At 41.9% G+C, this 16,052-nt stretch overlaps 2 protein-coding genes across 2 annotated transcripts; both read left to right on the forward strand.

The window, feature by feature from the left end:
• Positions 1-565: 565 nt before the first annotated feature.
• LOC135487552 (sorting nexin-12-like) lies at positions 566-8,346 on the forward strand. Its single transcript, XM_064771337.1, has 4 exons — positions 566-740; positions 1,424-1,519; positions 2,019-2,143; positions 3,205-8,346. Exons 1-4 carry the CDS (start codon positions 567-569, stop codon positions 3,311-3,313), a joined length of 504 nt encoding a protein of 167 aa, XP_064627407.1. The 5' UTR covers position 566; the 3' UTR covers positions 3,314-8,346.
• A 1,427-nt stretch (positions 8,347-9,773) lies between these two features.
• LOC135488594 (uncharacterized) lies at positions 9,774-11,165 on the forward strand. The gene is made up of 2 exons (XM_064773238.1): positions 9,774-9,921; positions 10,333-11,165. Exons 1-2 carry the CDS (start codon positions 9,774-9,776, stop codon positions 11,163-11,165), a joined length of 981 nt encoding a protein of 326 aa, XP_064629308.1.
• Positions 11,166-16,052: the final 4,887 nt, after the last annotated feature.

Genomic DNA, 16,052 nt, shown 5'->3' on the forward strand with positions numbered 1-16,052 from the left:
CGGCCCAATTGGCAATATTGCCATTTGGGATGATGAACAGAGCTAGGAGTAAATGCGACGCTAATGATTTATTTAAAGAAATAAAATGCCCGATTTAACATCCTGCAGAATCAGGGGAATCGGGCGTTTCCAGTGATATACGACACAAATGGGTTGTCCTCATGCATTCACTTTGGAAACGCATTTTAAAATAGATGTTACGTCCTGTTAATGGGGCACGTCATCATCGCGTACATTTGGGAAAAACTCCCTAACGAGACCTAAGGTCTGTCGTTGGGCAGATTTCGCAACCCCCTAGTATGAACGACCAAGTACGAAAGACGAAGGTCTGTCGTGTGATCAAGCCATGTGCTATACATACTTCGTACTTCGGTGTTCGAAGCTCTTCGTAAGACGTAATGTTTGCGAAACCTGCCTAACGAATGTTGGGATGCAGTGGGCAGAAATGTTTTTCTGTCAGCTTTGGCGCGTCAAATGAATTTGAATTTCCCGCTCTTCGAACTTTGCCACATGAATAGATGATGTCACCAAAAGTGGTGTAGTAGGAGTAATCTAAAGACGGCAAGATGGCGACTGCTCCAACCAGCCAAAATGCCACTGCAAGAATACAAGCCAACAAAAAACAAACTTTAGAAGATGCATATGGGTTGCCGGCCAATTTTCTAGAAATAGACGTGGTTAATCCACAAATACAAGGAGTTGGCAAGAAAAGATATACTGACTATGAAGTCAGAATGCGAGTAAGAAGATCACCACATCACAACAACAAAGTCTGAAGACGGAAGTGTAGAATGTACACGAAAATGTAGGCCTATATCTATGCACTGCACTGTACAGTACAGTATTTGTGTGGTAACAAGTATGGATAAAAGATAACATGTATGAGGCATGTACATGCATGCATGCATGCATGAATACAGCGTACAATGCAATGCTTGATTGAGATGTCCTTAGGCTTAGGCATACGACACACTGGACGACGTATGTCAATTCGACAATTGTCATGTCATGACGTCACTTGATAGATAGCCCTAGAATCGTAGGATATCTTAAGTTTTTATATTGAAAAATGACTTCATTCTAACCTCATGCAAAAAATTGTCATCGCCCTCAGCTGCAAACTTATAATCATGCCACTCGACTGAGAAACTGAGTAAGGCCAGGGGGACGTGATGTAACAAATTTCAGTCGCATGATCAATGCTATAGAGGCCAGGCTAGGCCTTTTCATCAAAGACTAGTCCGAGCCAAAACAAATCAAATGCGCACGCTGAGTCTGAGAACTCATCAGAAGGCCTAAGCAGACTTCGAACAATGCCATAAGCCACTGTGTGTGACCCTTTTTTTGAAAGGGGTGTGGATTTTAAACTAACTTTCAGAGTCACTGACTTGCCTCAATTGATTTGTGTACGTCTTTTTTTCAGACAAATTTACCTGTATTTAAGCTGAAAGAGTCCACAGTACGAAGACGATTTAGTGAATTTAAATGGTTACGAAATGAATTAGATCGAGATAGCAAGGTGGGTACATGTAGATATGTTTTCTCCAATAAGTGACCACTAAGAGCAGTGCTGAAGTGGATGCGGGGACAACTGTTCCCAGAAGTTGTAGAAAACATGTACAGATTTGAGCACTTCTGGGACAAACAGTGGTGGGACACTGGTTGTTATGAGAGTTATGTCATCAGCCTGTAGTGGCCTGGTGTCCAAGACATTGGAGGCTCAGTTTAATTCAACGTTTCTGTCCAATGACAACAGAATGACAAGTTTAGGCCTCAAAATTTGTGTCAAACGGGCACAGCAGTTTTTGTAAAAAAATCACTTCTGTCAGTTTTGAGAAAAAGGACATACTTCAAGTTCAAATGGAACTTTTGATAATGAAGAAAAAGTTGCCTTTGAGCTTGATAAGGAAGGAATTACAAGGGCACCACAAAGGCAAGAAGGCATTTGCCACCATCCATGAATTTCGAGCCCTGATATAAACTCTGACTTTCAAGTTTTTTGTTTATTTTGTGCACAGATTGTGGTGCCACAGCTACCCAGCGAGGCTCTAAAAAGACAAATCTCCCTTTGGAGTGACGACAGCATGTTTGATGATGACTTTATTGAGCAGCGACGAAAGGGATTGGAACAGTTTGTCAATCGGTATGCATCAATAAATAAATGAAAGTTTTGTGAATATTTGTAACCGATGTTCTTCCTCTTCCTCTTCCTCTTCCTCTTCCTCTTCCTCTTCCTCTTCCTATTCCTCTTCTTAGACTTAGATCATTCCATGTTTGTGCGTAGAACCCGATTTATGTTCTTTGTCACAACATCTCCCCGGGCTAGCTTCAACAAAACATTTTCCTGGCCAACGGCAAGGAGGCCAGTCTCCCCCAGCTACAACTGAGGTTTTTTACAACTGAAGTAAAACTCCTTACATGTAAATTGGCTCCCACTCCCAGATGTATTTGTTAAACATCATAAATCATGAAAACATCTTTTCCAAGAATTGCAAAACAAACTTTTGTTCTTAAATTTCTGGCATCGCCTTGCCTGCTGTTCCAGCAGTGGCATGGCTTTTTACAATCTGATCTTTATAATTCTTCCTTCCTTTCCTGTGTATAATAATGTTGTTCAGAATAGTCTTTTTTTATTTTCATATTTTTTCCTTCCCTTTCATGAGGAAACCAGCCCTGTAAAAATTATCTCCTAACCATCCCCCACCAACTAATGGAAAATGCCTTAGATGCCGGGGGGGGGGGGGGGGATGGATATTTGATGAGGGGAGAGTTTCTGAGGAATAGTTTATTGACTTTAGCTAGGTAACCTCCTGCTGAGTTGCCCGACCAAAGGCTGAGGTCAACATATGTTGTTACATAACCGATCTTGCTATCACATCCTGGTTGCCTTGTAGTCGACCAAATTACTTCTAATTTTGCCTCATCACAGTAAGGGCCAGGTTCATCATCATGTGATCATGACTGAGTGTTATCACTGGTTACGCTGGCCATCAGGTAGATAAGGTAAATATGCCGATCATCACTGTGTGTAGTATCAGCGGGGTGCTTGAAGTTGGAGGGCGACTAAATATTTTACAGGGCTGGTTTCCTCATGCGAATTGATGGAGAAAAAATTGCCTCCTCACCCACTGTTCACTCAGGGTATTAAATTAGCATGGCCTTGTATGATCTGACCTTTAAAATTCTTCCCTTTCTGATTTTCAGAGTTGCAGGCCATCCACTTGCACAAAACGAGAAGTGTTTACATATTTTTCTTCAAGAGCCAACAATCCCGAAAGACGGCTTTGTACCTGGAAAAGTTCGTACCACTTGAAAGGGTTAAGGAGGACTGGACTCAATTTCAGTAGAGAAACACCCATCTCCATTGATCATAACAAACTGATTTGGTCACATGTCACGAACTTGAGACTCATCACGTAACATGGTAAAAAATCATCATTTTGGAACCGATTCTTTTTAAAAAATAATTTTTTGAGATATTTGTAATGAGCAACTTTGTTTGACTTGTATTGTTTAATGGAAAATGGAATACAGCGTTGATTTTCTCTCTTTTGGGGAGAAAAATTTTTTTTGCAATTTTTTGAGAAATTTCTAAATGTAAACCCTCTTAAATCTCTCACATTGGTGCGATCATATCTTGTTTCCTGATTTTATCGGAAGAACCATGTCCTTCATGTCGGGTCCCCAGTTCGTGACTTGCCGCCATTTGAACTCATCCACATCAGCCACACATGCATATGCAGAGCTAAAATCAATGAATGATCTTTCTCGGTAGGTTTCATCAGGTTTGGTTTCGACATAGACCCATGCCAACCTTGTGTGTTTTGTGGACCCAGGCATTGATTTTAACTAGCTTTGTGTGTGTGTGTCTTGAGGCTACTGGGTGATTGAGGCTAAACATGCTAAATGAATAGCCTTGTCCTGGAATAAAAACCGGCAGATGGATGTGCTGAAGAATTGTTTTGATGAAAATACATGTATGTTACAGGAGATCGAAGTTAGTTAAAATTGAATTCTGTAATTGTGTGCATTGGTCAGTGTCTGTGCCACGTTAATGTACAGCGACTCTTGTTTTGCATGCTGTTGATCCAAGTGCTGGTAAATGCATGAATCGAAGTCGTGCCGAACTGACTGAATTTCAGAAAACTAACAGATATTTTAACCAAAGCATTTTGCTTCAGCACAAAGACCGTTAATGATTAATTTGATGAATGATTAACTTGATTTTCTACTATTGGCCGAAAACTAAAAAATGTAAAAATACTGTTTGATGTATTTTTTCTACTTGGCTGTGTTGTGAACTCATTGATAGTGCAGAAATGTGAAATCAAAAATAAATCAAGACTAATCTATCAGTAAAATGTTTTAAAAATTGATTTCACAGCGAAAGTTGGTCAAAAACTCATATTGTACATAACTTAGACCAGTCTAACAAAATGATATTGTCATCACTTTTAGCACTTGCAGTCAAGAACTGATTATTCTTGATGAGTGTTGGAAGTAGCAAGATGATATTGATTAGAATTGAAATTAATTAATTCAGCAAGATGTCTAATTTCTGTGTAAAGCCGTTTACTCACTCCATCAATAAATCATAGCAACTGACCAAATTTTTAGGGCTTGTATACACCTGTGACCTTTCTAGAACGTTTCTGCAACAAATCAGAGTTATTTGTGCAACAAAACATAGCTAAACGTTTAAGAAATGTTACACAATGTCATTGAATGTGCACAGGACTCGACTTACTTGAAACGTTTTGAAAACAGTTTAGAAATGTTGTGGAAGAATTGACAAACCAATTCTTCTACAGCACTGTATACACAAAAAATGTTTTTTGCTCAACCAGTCAGTTCCAACAATTCTGCAACACGGCTCAAAGTGTTATAGAAAAGTCGCAGGCATATAGAGAGTTTTGTGGTTTCAAATACTTTTGGTCACAGAATCATTGTTCAAGTGTTGGATACATCAACTAGATATGTCAACGTCAACAAGGTTTGAAATAAGTGGTGGGATGAAGCAGTCTTCATCTTCTTCAGCGTTGGATTCAGCAGTATTCTTCCTCCAAGGCTGAATGAGCGTTTCTGCGTGCCACTAAGGTATTGGTCTAGTGACTACGACTTCGGCCAGGCCTAGTGACGCCAACTTCGGCCAGAGGAAGAGTCCATGCAAACTACTCATGTTTCTCACTTGGTGGGGTCTTTAACCTGCGCCGGCATAGATACCAGATACAAGGAACCTCGGTTTTAAGTCTCATTCATAGGACTGTGAAGAGCCAGAAATTTTAGTTCCTTGATAGCCAGTAGCAGTTTCCTGCACATTTTTGCCTAATTGGGCGTGTTCAAACATGTCAAATGGAGGTACAGAATTCAGTGCATTTCCATCAAAATTGCTCGTCAATTTTCAACAAATCTTGGAAATTTGATTGGCTACACTATTTACAAGTTCTATTTCAAGCCTTGTGTCTCAGAAACACTTGGTAACAACTCCATAATCATCAAATTATTCACTTGTAGAATGTAGGCCTTAGTTTTTTGCATGGTGACTTTGAGTTTCTGTAAACTGTGACATTTTCGTGAGCGTTTTATTTTCATGAATGCGCTATCAAAAACACGAACTTAAAGTGTGTGACGCTTATTGAAAACCTCTTTAAATTTTGGCGGCGGATTGAGTCGTTAGTTGAAAATGAGCAAATTTGCCAACTTTTAAATTACAGCCATTTCATGGTTTACCATATGCAAACCAAGTCATGTTGCATAACTGTTTCACTGTCAAGTCAACTGCCGTCTCCAGTGTCGGGCCAAGGAGTCTCCTTCAGTTCGTCATATCCAAATCCTTCAGCGCTTTCTTCCTTAAAGTTAAGGTGTAGTGGTACAATTATATCCTATACAGTGTAAAAAGGAGGTGGCTGTAAGCATTAATGGAAACCGAGGCCATAATTGTACCTACCATCTTGCCTTACATGTACCCAACTTGTATATTTTTAAAGGAACACTGTTTTGATTGACTAAATGCTGAAAATATATATATGTTTTGTCGCTAGTAAGATGTATCGTCCTGTAATTGTTTTATTTATCAAGTGTCATGTCTGTATTTACGGCGTCATTTAGTTGGAGAGGTCATTAAAAGACACGCTTCGTGAATAAATGTACCCTCCTTTAAATACTATACCTCTGGAGCCACCTATGAACAGAAAGTGAACTTCTGTTTCATGCTGAATCACAGGCATTTCCATGAGAGTTCATTTTAAAATTTTGTTCATACATGTTGTCATTTAAAAAACAGTTTTGTTCATGAGCCTGCCTCATGTGGGGGATCAGTGGACAAGTGGTTAGAGAGTCAGTCTTATAACCAGGAAGTCGTAGGTTCGGTTCTCGGATAGATCAACACTGTTTCATCTTTGTGTCCTTCGGCAAGGCACTTAACCCTACCTGCTCTCTCCACTGAGGAGTAAATGGGTGCCAGGCTTGCCTAGGAAGTTAACCTGCGATAGACCAACATCCTATCCAGGGGAGTAATACTCTTAGTTGCTTAATGCTGGGGAATCAGGGATAAGCTCTGGTGCGGGCGATAGCCCAGCTGACTTTAACTTCTTTTTTATAACAGCCTCAGGTCCCTGATTATTATAGATCCTGGCTTGACAAGTGTGTCATTGACATCGGAATTCCTCGGCATTATTAGCTGGAACTGTAGGTACACAGCTAATTCAAGATAAGTTGATGTTGACGTCATGCTATGTTTACTTCATAGTAAGTTGATGTTGACTTCATAGTAAGTTGATGTTGACTTCATGGTAAGTTGATCTTGACTTCATGGTAAGTTGATGTTGACATCATGGTAAGCTGATGTTGACTTCATGAAGTTGATCTTGACTTCATGGTAAGTCGATGTTGACTTCCTGGTAAGTTGATGCTGACTTCATGGTAATTTGACATTGCAAAACATCAGTCACCTCTCCAGCTTTGGTCTACGTCATGAAGTATATAAATCATGCATTGTAAATTTGCTTGAATACATTTTATACATGTCCATCTATTTCAGTACCATGCAGCTTTTTAGTAGCCAAGGGTCTGCATCCAAAAGACTCTGAAGTAGCAACTGTAAGACCTAGTGGCAACTGTCTTGTCATGTACTTTTGTAACACCCTGTATAATTTCTTAAATCTGCGTATACTGTCATTCTGAGTCCGGTTTTGATGTTGTCTCAATCATCTCAATTTCGCAACCTGAGTAGGAATGTATGCCTGCTTCAAGTAAGTTTTATTTTCGTCAAATTGTTATGTTAGGCCTACATTGCAGTTAGTGTAGAAGTGATTAGATGATGTATATCTGCAGTCCGAAATGGGTGTACAAATTGTATCATTGGGTCTATGATGTGTATCTGCAGTCCAAAAAGGTTTTTTTGTTGATAACGTCATCTATACAACTAACTGTAGATCAACCTCTGCGTTCAATTGCCACCAGATGTTACAGTACTAACTTTGGAGTAATTGGATCTTAGAAATAAAGACAAGTAAATGCTTTTGCTTCAGTTTTGTACAGAAGGGTATTAATGTACACGGAAGTTTTCAGTGAAGGCATTTACTAGTCTTTATTCTCATCAGCCATTGTCTTGTATCTTGTTAGTGCAATCCACTTCTGTATAATGCTTGTGCAACGTGATATGAAGCCATGATTCTCCTTGGAAATTGTGGTACACATGTACAAGTGTCTGATGATTCGCCTTAACTCTTTAAGCCTGCAAGCCGTTTATACACGGTCTGCCATATTTGATTTCACAGCCGCAAACCGTATACTCGCGGTTTTCCACAGCAGGTGTGGGAACAAAATTAAAGGAGGAGTCCTGAATTTATTATCATTTGCGATGGCCTTAATTTATGCATGACTAAACACTTCCTTTAATGAGGCACTACTGAGCCATCTAAAATCCTCCATTGTTTACATACAATTTACAGTAAAACCTCCATTTGCAGATACCTCTCTATTAAGGACATCCTTTCTATTAAGGACACTAGCTTTTGGTCCCAAATTGGTTGTTTCCATTCGATTTGACCTCTCTTATCAGGACACCTCTCTATTAAGAACAGTACTTGTCAGTCCCGAGGGGGTTGCAAATGTAATTTCTCAGGTACTCCACCTTTAACAAATTATGGCGAGATATTCTTCATTCTCTGGAGGAGATTTCCTGATAATTTCTGTACATTAGATTAGAATTAGATGTTCAAGATGCAATTTCATGTAACCATGGTTACCAGTCATTATGGTGATGGTCACATCATTTAGCCTACTCTGTGGTCACTTTACATCATTGCGATGTTGATTGCTCGAAATAAACTTATCATGTCTTAATCCAGTCGTTACTGCAATAAGTTGTCAAAATAACTAAAGTAGGTTCTACGATTCCAACCAAGAGATCAGAACTTGACAAGTTACTGAACCAGTATCTGTGTGGACCCTAGCTCACTAAGCTAGCAGTGGTGTTGCATTGACCCTGACCAGTTTCTGTCTTGACCCAAGTTAGGACAAGAGGATCTAGTCAGACTGGCAGCACTGACCAGTTTCTGTTTAACCGGTCACAGATCCGGATCCGTTTTACAACTTCCCTGACTAGGACAAGATACATTATCCGAGAAACTTGTTATTAATGACATATACAATATATAGGCAACCATGGCAACAGCAAGTTGCAAAAGTTACAAAAATACACCAATAGGGGTCTCTCACATCTCAGTAAGTCGAAAAGATTCACGCTTGTAAAGTTGTACGAGGAACATATTTAGTGCCGAGTCTGACATGACCCAGGCCCCTTACTATGTATATTAGTCACCTGAAATGGCCAAATTAGCCCCTCTGCGCCTGCCAATAGTCCCCCTTGAGACACCCGCCCCATAAGGCGCCGCGCAGACGAGCGATTTAAATCGCTGCTAGCTGCTATTGAGGACAAAAGGATCTCCATTATCATACTAACAATCAAAGTTGTGAAATTTATGACTGAAACAGACAACTAATATGAAAAACCAACTGTTAAAAAAAAATTGCGTCGTTAACATTCGTAGCCAAAGATCGTTTATAATTAGGCCCCGGTATATGTAGCGGCCGCCTCAGCGAACCACGCGGGGCCTAGTGGTATATTAGGCTATCCCTTACGTATAAGCCTCCGCCACTCAGGTGGCCAGTGTCTAACCACCATTGGCCAGTTCCGGCCACTCTGTAGTAATCAAAAGAGTGGTTGAGTCACTCTAGATTTTGATGCGAACAGGTGTATCGTATACATGTCAAGAAAGTCATATTATTATCAACCATTCTTACAGCTGCATATTAATTGCTCCTATATGCGGATGCCATACGATCACGCGCCGGTTCTCTGGAAACTCCACTAGGCATCCGGTAAGTCTCGAATTCTACTGAATTTTGCGGTTGTTCGCAGCACATCGGCATGGTTACATAACGAGCCAAGGCAACAGCCGACCCTGAACATAGACGAGGAGATACCACCAGCTATGTACCCCAGACTTGGCGTCACCATGGGTACCTGCCCAGAAAGAGTTGTGATGAGAATCATCTGTAGCCGGGTGTTCAAAGTCGCCCCATGTCACCGTATAACGCAAAAAAGCTTGTGAGAGTGCATGCCTGCTTGCCGGTTTGCCTAAGAAAAATACGTGCTTACCTGGAGAGCAAGTGACGACAGTAGAGTTTATTTGGTTGTCAGTTCCGGTATATCCTGATTCTGACTAGGCTCTTCTTTCTAAACAGGGATACATTGACGCCCTAACATGATGTCGGTTGCCGCCTCATCAAGAGGCTGGTTCCTATTGGTGGTCATGAACCTCTTGGCGATAGGGATCGCTCTCTGCATGTTGCAGACAAACCGATGGGATGTCAAGCCTTGTGCGTTTGCGACGAAGCAACCGGCAACCCCATCAAGTAAGTTGTCATGATCAGTATCAATTTATGCACAAGATAAAGAAATATAATTTTTCTAATGACGTATGGTGTGTTCAAATGGTGTATTTTTCCATTTCCCTTTTGTCGTCGGAGGACGCGAGTCTCATTTTAAAGAAAAAACAGTTCTTGGGGAGAGCTGATAGACAGTGTCGCCGCCAAATATCATAGGAACTGTACATTGATGTTGTATTTCAAGGGCTTAGAGCACGAATGACGGAATATAAAAGTACACTTCTATGACTAAGACTATACCGATAGTTGTAATAGATGGTGACACCGTCTTTCCGCTCTTGTCAGTTAACCCTTTTTTCAAATTGCACTTTATGTGCTGTAAGCTTACATGCTCTCACCCCTTCAAATGTCTCCATATTGTTTCTTTTTCCTCTGCAGGAAGTGTCCAGAAACCACATGTCCTTGAGTTTCCCAGGTTATTCCAAGCCCCGCTGTGCGATCCAAGCAATAACACATCCGTCCCAAAAGGCGTCTGCGAGAACCTTGCAGACACAATGGACGAAATCAAATACCGTCAAACATATCTCAGGCTTCTGAAATATTTCGATGAAATGGCGACGAAACACAAATGGACGTATTTCATGACTTCTGGTACACTTCTTGGGTCCTGGAGGCATCATGACGTCATACCTTGGGATTTGGACATGGATTTATTGGTTGAGTATGAAGATCGGATTGACATTGTTGATAGAATAGAGGAGCAGGAACGGTTTGTTCCGAAACAGTGCACCCATCATAAAATACGCCTACACGACCGTGACAACGTCGAGCGCAGCTATTACTGGCGGGGCCTAGGACGGTATTCCATACCATCGATAGACATTTTCTTTTTCAATCGAAACAGGACTCATATCCAGCGTTCGGACTACCCGGAAGAGTACGTTTTCGAACTTCACCACATATTCCCTTTGCATAGGCGCCCCCTATCGAACCTAATGCTTTTGTCACCACGTGACCCTATCAGCCATCTTGTGACGCTTTACGGCGCTACGGACGAATGTGGGGGTTTGGGTAGGCAACAGAAATGCGATCTTTATGAACCATACGTGCCCTTCGTGCACCGGAGGTGGTTTAATGGTTTAATGGAGGAATCGCTGGTTCTGAATGGGACTGTGTTGCAGGTGAAACAGATTGATGAGATGGATATAAGCCTACCCCTTAGCCCGTACACCTTGGAAACAAAGAGTTCGCAAACTAAGGCTAAAGATTAAATTTGTGTCCGCACATTTTCTTTTTTCTGCCATTGATTGGCAATTTACAATTCAAATTTCAATTTCAATTCATTCATAAACAATGTAGTGTGAAATGTATGCAAGTAAACATAGATAAAAGCACAGAGATGAGAGGAGATACCTTAAACTTATCGTAGGCCTACTAACTTTATGCACTATATACAGACTTAAATAATGTGATGATGATGACATTCAATGAGTGCGATTGCATGTTTCCCATTATTTCTACTGGTCTAAATATTAGGGCGCAGCCCGAACACCGTCAGGAGATGCGTGTCAAATGGTTTAAACCGCGATATTTATCAAGCATTTAGGAAAAACTGCCAATTACACTTTGTACACAGCACCCCCTAGGTCAGGTGACCTCTGACACTGAATTTCGGTCCGATCTGATTCTCAACTTGGCCACCAGGGGGCCAAATGTCGATATCTAAAAAGTGTGATATCTCGTTTATTAGTGACTTGTTTTCGATGAAACTTTTGTTGTAGGTACTCATAGCAAATATACATCTTATATCGTACGGGTTTTTAATTTGACCTACTTTTCAAGGTCACAGAGGTCATATGGCGTAAATTGGCCGTTAGAGTGTAAACTATGGCACGTTTCTTAACCACTAAAGCTATGAACTTGAAACTTGGTACATATAACCCCCCTTTATCACATAGCCTCTGGTGCTGAATTTCAGTTTGATCTGATTCTCAACTTTGCCACCTGGGGGCCAAAAGTGGAAATCTTAAAAGTGTGATATCTCGCTTATAAGTGACTTGTTTTCGATAAAATGTTTATGGTAGGTACTCTTAGGAAGAATACATCACATTTCTTACGGGTTTTCAATTTGACCTACTTTTCAAGGTCACAGAGGTCATATGGCGTAAACTGGCCGTTAGAGTGTAAACTATGGCACGTTTCTTAACCAGTAAAGCTATGAACTTGAAATTTGGTGCATATAACCCCCTACATCAGATAACCTCTGATGCCGAATTTTGGCCTGATCTGATTCTTTATTCGGCCACCAGGGGGCCATAATGGAAAAAGTAAGAAGTGCAATATCTTGCTTATTTTTAGTGATTCGTTTTCAATAACATTTTTATGGTAGGTTCTCCTAGCAAGGATACATCACATATCATATGAGTTTTTGATCTGACCTGCTTTTCAAGGTCACAGAGGTCAAATGGCGTAAATTGGTCGTTTGATTGATACTATGGCACGTTTCTTAACCACTAAAGCTTTGAACTTGAAATTTGATACACATGACTCCCTACGTCATGTAACCTCTTACACCGAATTTCGATCTGATCTGGTACTCAACTCGGCCACCAGGAGGCCAAAACTAAAATAGGTAAAAAGTGCAATATCTCGTTTATTAGTGACTTGTTTTTGATGATATTCTTATGGTACTTACTCCAAGCAACGATACATCACATGTCATACCGACTTTGGTTTGACCTGTATACTATACATGTACAAGGTTTCTTAATCTGGATGAATTCCAAAGCACCAAATATCTATACGGTGAGCACAATGGCCCCTGGCCGTTTCATTCGATATTGCTGACGTTTCTTTTTCCATAACATGCACAAAAAAAAATTAATTCATTATTGACGCTATTTGTCAAGTATCTGTGGTTATTTCTCGATAGAACCATTGTCATCTTCAGATGTGACCTCCTCGGTGATGAAGAGAAAAATTAATGTTCAATTTTTTCCAGTTTTACGAATATTGGAAAAACATATTGCAGTGGGTCGCGCTATTGACAACGTGATTCATACCCACCACCAAATGGAGTTTTGGCACACGTATTGATCCGAATTAGGTAATGTCTCTGGGGAAGGGTTAACCTACCCGAGGCAATTCAGACGCTGCACTGTCTGAGTGTGTAGGCTATACCATAGATGTAGCCTATTAGCAACTGTGTGTTGCAGCCTGTCTTGCTGCAGCGTATCAGTCGCCTCGATTTTCTGGAGTTACCTGACCTGGTACGGCCACATGGAGTTAAAAAAGCTTCCATCTGTGATCTTCAAGTGTTAAGTTTATACACCCTATGGACCAGCAGCATGCATTGGACCCGCGTGTACTGCTGACGGATTCTGAACGACGTCTGATCGTGGAGAAAGGATACCGTCTGTTGACGACTGTTGTGCTCATATGCTTGTATGCAAATTCATTGTCTGTGTCTTCCTGTGCTGTAGTGACTCATTAGCTGTATTGTTCATCTCTTGGGTGGTGGGTTGATGAAGTCGGCTTTTGGCGAAGGCACGACACACAAAGAGGACACAGAAATGAATTTGAGGCAATTTAGTGCTGAAAAATTGATCAAAATATTAGAGCCAGAAGAATAGCTCAAAGCATTACATTTACAGTGCCGCTTTTGTTCATTCGATATAGACATTCTCCAATATGGTGCCTGTCGGGGTACAGTGATGATGCAGTGCACCGGGTAACGCGGGAGCCTGGTGTGTATTTTCATCAAAGTGTGTATCTTCCTATGCAACGCCATATATCAATGCAAGCTGTACATGTAGACGAAGAAATGAGTGTTAGTGTTACTCAAGTTATTCTGAGGTAAGTATAGGCACTTTAATTAATTAATTGCGACAGTTACATCTGCATGCATATATATACTTTCTGCAAATAGGTCGTTTAATGTGGTATAGGCAAGTACTTGAATAACCCATTCCACTCTGTCATCTTCTACATGTAGAGTACAGTCACAAGTGGTACTTTAAAGCCTTGATATAAAGATGGAATGTTTCTGACGAATTTGGGAATGCGCCTTTCTCTCGAAAAAACGCGTGTTTTTAATTGAATGCGCCATTTTTGGTGCTACTAGTGTTAACGAGGCAGTCTGTAACCAGCGCAACGGATTATTCATGTTCTTTGTATACACGTGTAGTCAATATCGATTTCTCCTGCTTTAAGATGCGCTGATACGCTTCTTGACTAGTGGATCAACTCAAAACATTTCCGTTTGAGGGTGTTTCTTGCCAATAACCCATTGGTTTTTCACCACAGATGCTGCATAAGATAACATAAGAATCGAAAGTGCCTACTAGAGGCATGTTCACAAATCAGAGCGGACATCATCCGGCTCATTGACGTCGTGACCGGATATACCGTAGTGATTTCTAGTGCAGTTTATCAGCAATCTGATAGTTGAAGTGAACTGCTGCATGACTTGTGTTGCTGACCCACTCTTTCGTTGAATAGTGGAGCTGAACAGATCTTCTTGCCACTTCATGCTTTAGCACCACAAGTATAGGTCATATAATTGAAGATAGGCATCAAAGTACATCTCTGTGTTTAGCACAAGAGAGCTACGTGGACTGAGTCCCCAGATGAGTCATCGTGAACCAACCGATTCAGATTCCTCCCATTTCGTGGCTATGGGTGTACAACTAAGCTATCAGATATCCTAAAATTGACCATCTTCCGCAGGCTCAGTGTGTGTAGCACATCATGTGTAGGTAAGACCACGAAATTGAAGGAATCTGAAGTAGTGGTAGCCATCCGTAGGCCAAGGGCCAATGACGAAGAGAGGTCAACAAGGCAATTCTTTCAGGCCAAAGATTTGGGACTAACCCGACAATCAGAGGTGATCTAGGGGGTCCGTGGGCCGGGTCAGCCTAGGCTTTCTTATACTGCGGTCAAGGAGTATGGTTTGTCACAGAACTTCTCGTGTCTTACGGTAATAAGAAGGTACTTTCCTGAAGATCCTTCGCAGCTAACCTCACTAGGTCCATAGTAACATATGCACCCCTTTACCTAAGATTGTAAACCTTGGCACTACTTCTAGTGTATCTTCAAATGTGTTACCAGAGTGCGTGATGGTGACTTGCCATCCAGAGCCTGGCCGCCATAGTCCTCATGCAGCTGGTCTGTCGATATCCTTCCCTCTGTTTTAGTGAGTCGTCGGTGCTGGAGACAAACCATCCAGAGCCTGGCCGCCATAGTCCTCATGCAGCTGGTCTGTCGACATCCGTCCCTCTGTTTTAGTGAGTCGTCGGTGCTGGAGACAAACCATCCAGAGCCTGGCCGCCATAGTCCTCATGCAGCTGGCCTGTCGACATCCTTCCCTCTGTTTAAGTGAGTCGTCGGTGGTGGAGACAAACCATCCAGAGCCTGGCCGCCATAGTCCTCATGCAGCTGGTCTGTCGACATCCTTCCCTCTGTTTTAGTGAGTCGTCGGTGCTGGAGACAAACCATCCAGAGCCTGGCCGCCATAGTCCTCATGCAGCTGGCCTGTCGACATCCTTCCCTCTGTTTTAGTGAGTCGTCGGTGATGGAGACAAACCATCCAGAGCCTGGCCGCCATAGTCCTCATGCAGCTGGTCTGTCGATATCCTTCCCTCTGTTTTAGTGAGTCGTCGGTGCTGGAGACAAACCAACCAGAGTCTGGCCGCCATCGTCCTCATGCAGCTGGTCTGTCGACATCCTTCCCTCTGTTTTAGTGAGTCGTCGGTGGTGGAGACAAACCATCCAGAGCCTGGCCGCCATAGTCCTCATGCAGCTGGTCTGTCGACATCCTTCCCTCTGTTTAAGTGAGTCGTCGGTGCTGGAGACAAACCATCCAGAGCCTGGCCGCCATAGTCCTCATGCAGCTGGTCTGTCGACATCCTACCCTCTGTTTTAGTGAGTCGTCGGTGCTGGAGACAAACCATCCAGAGCCTGGCCGCCATAGTCCTCGTGCAGCTGGCCTGTCGATATCCTTCCCTCTGTTTAAGTGAGTCGTCGGTGGTGGAGACAAACCATCCAGTGTCTGGCCGCCATAGTCCTCATGCAGCTGGTCTGTCGACATCCTTCCCTCTGTTTAAGTGAGTCGTCGGTGCTGGAGACAAACCATCCAGAGCCTGGCCGCCATAGTCCTC

The sequence above is a fragment of the Lineus longissimus genome, chromosome 5, assembly GCF_910592395.1.
Source record: "Lineus longissimus chromosome 5, tnLinLong1.2, whole genome shotgun sequence".
Classification (NCBI taxonomy): Eukaryota; Metazoa; Nemertea; class Pilidiophora; order Heteronemertea; family Lineidae; genus Lineus; species Lineus longissimus.

Bases quoted from the DNA above. Each gene is read 5' to 3' on its own strand.
- LOC135487552 (XM_064771337.1), top strand. From the start codon at position 567: ATGGCGACTGCTCCAACCAGCCAAAATGCCACTGCAAGAATACAAGCC. The intron at 741-1,423 runs GTAAGAAGATCA...TCTTTTTTTCAG, and splicing joins ACTATGAAGTCAGAATGCGA to ACAAATTTACCTGTATTTAA. The intron at 2,144-3,204 runs GTATGCATCAAT...TCTGATTTTCAG, and splicing joins TTGGAACAGTTTGTCAATCG to AGTTGCAGGCCATCCACTTG.
- LOC135488594 (XM_064773238.1), top strand. From the start codon at position 9,774: ATGTCGGTTGCCGCCTCATCAAGAGGCTGGTTCCTATTGGTGGTCATG. The intron at 9,922-10,332 runs GTAAGTTGTCAT...TTTCCTCTGCAG, and splicing joins GCAACCGGCAACCCCATCAA to GAAGTGTCCAGAAACCACAT.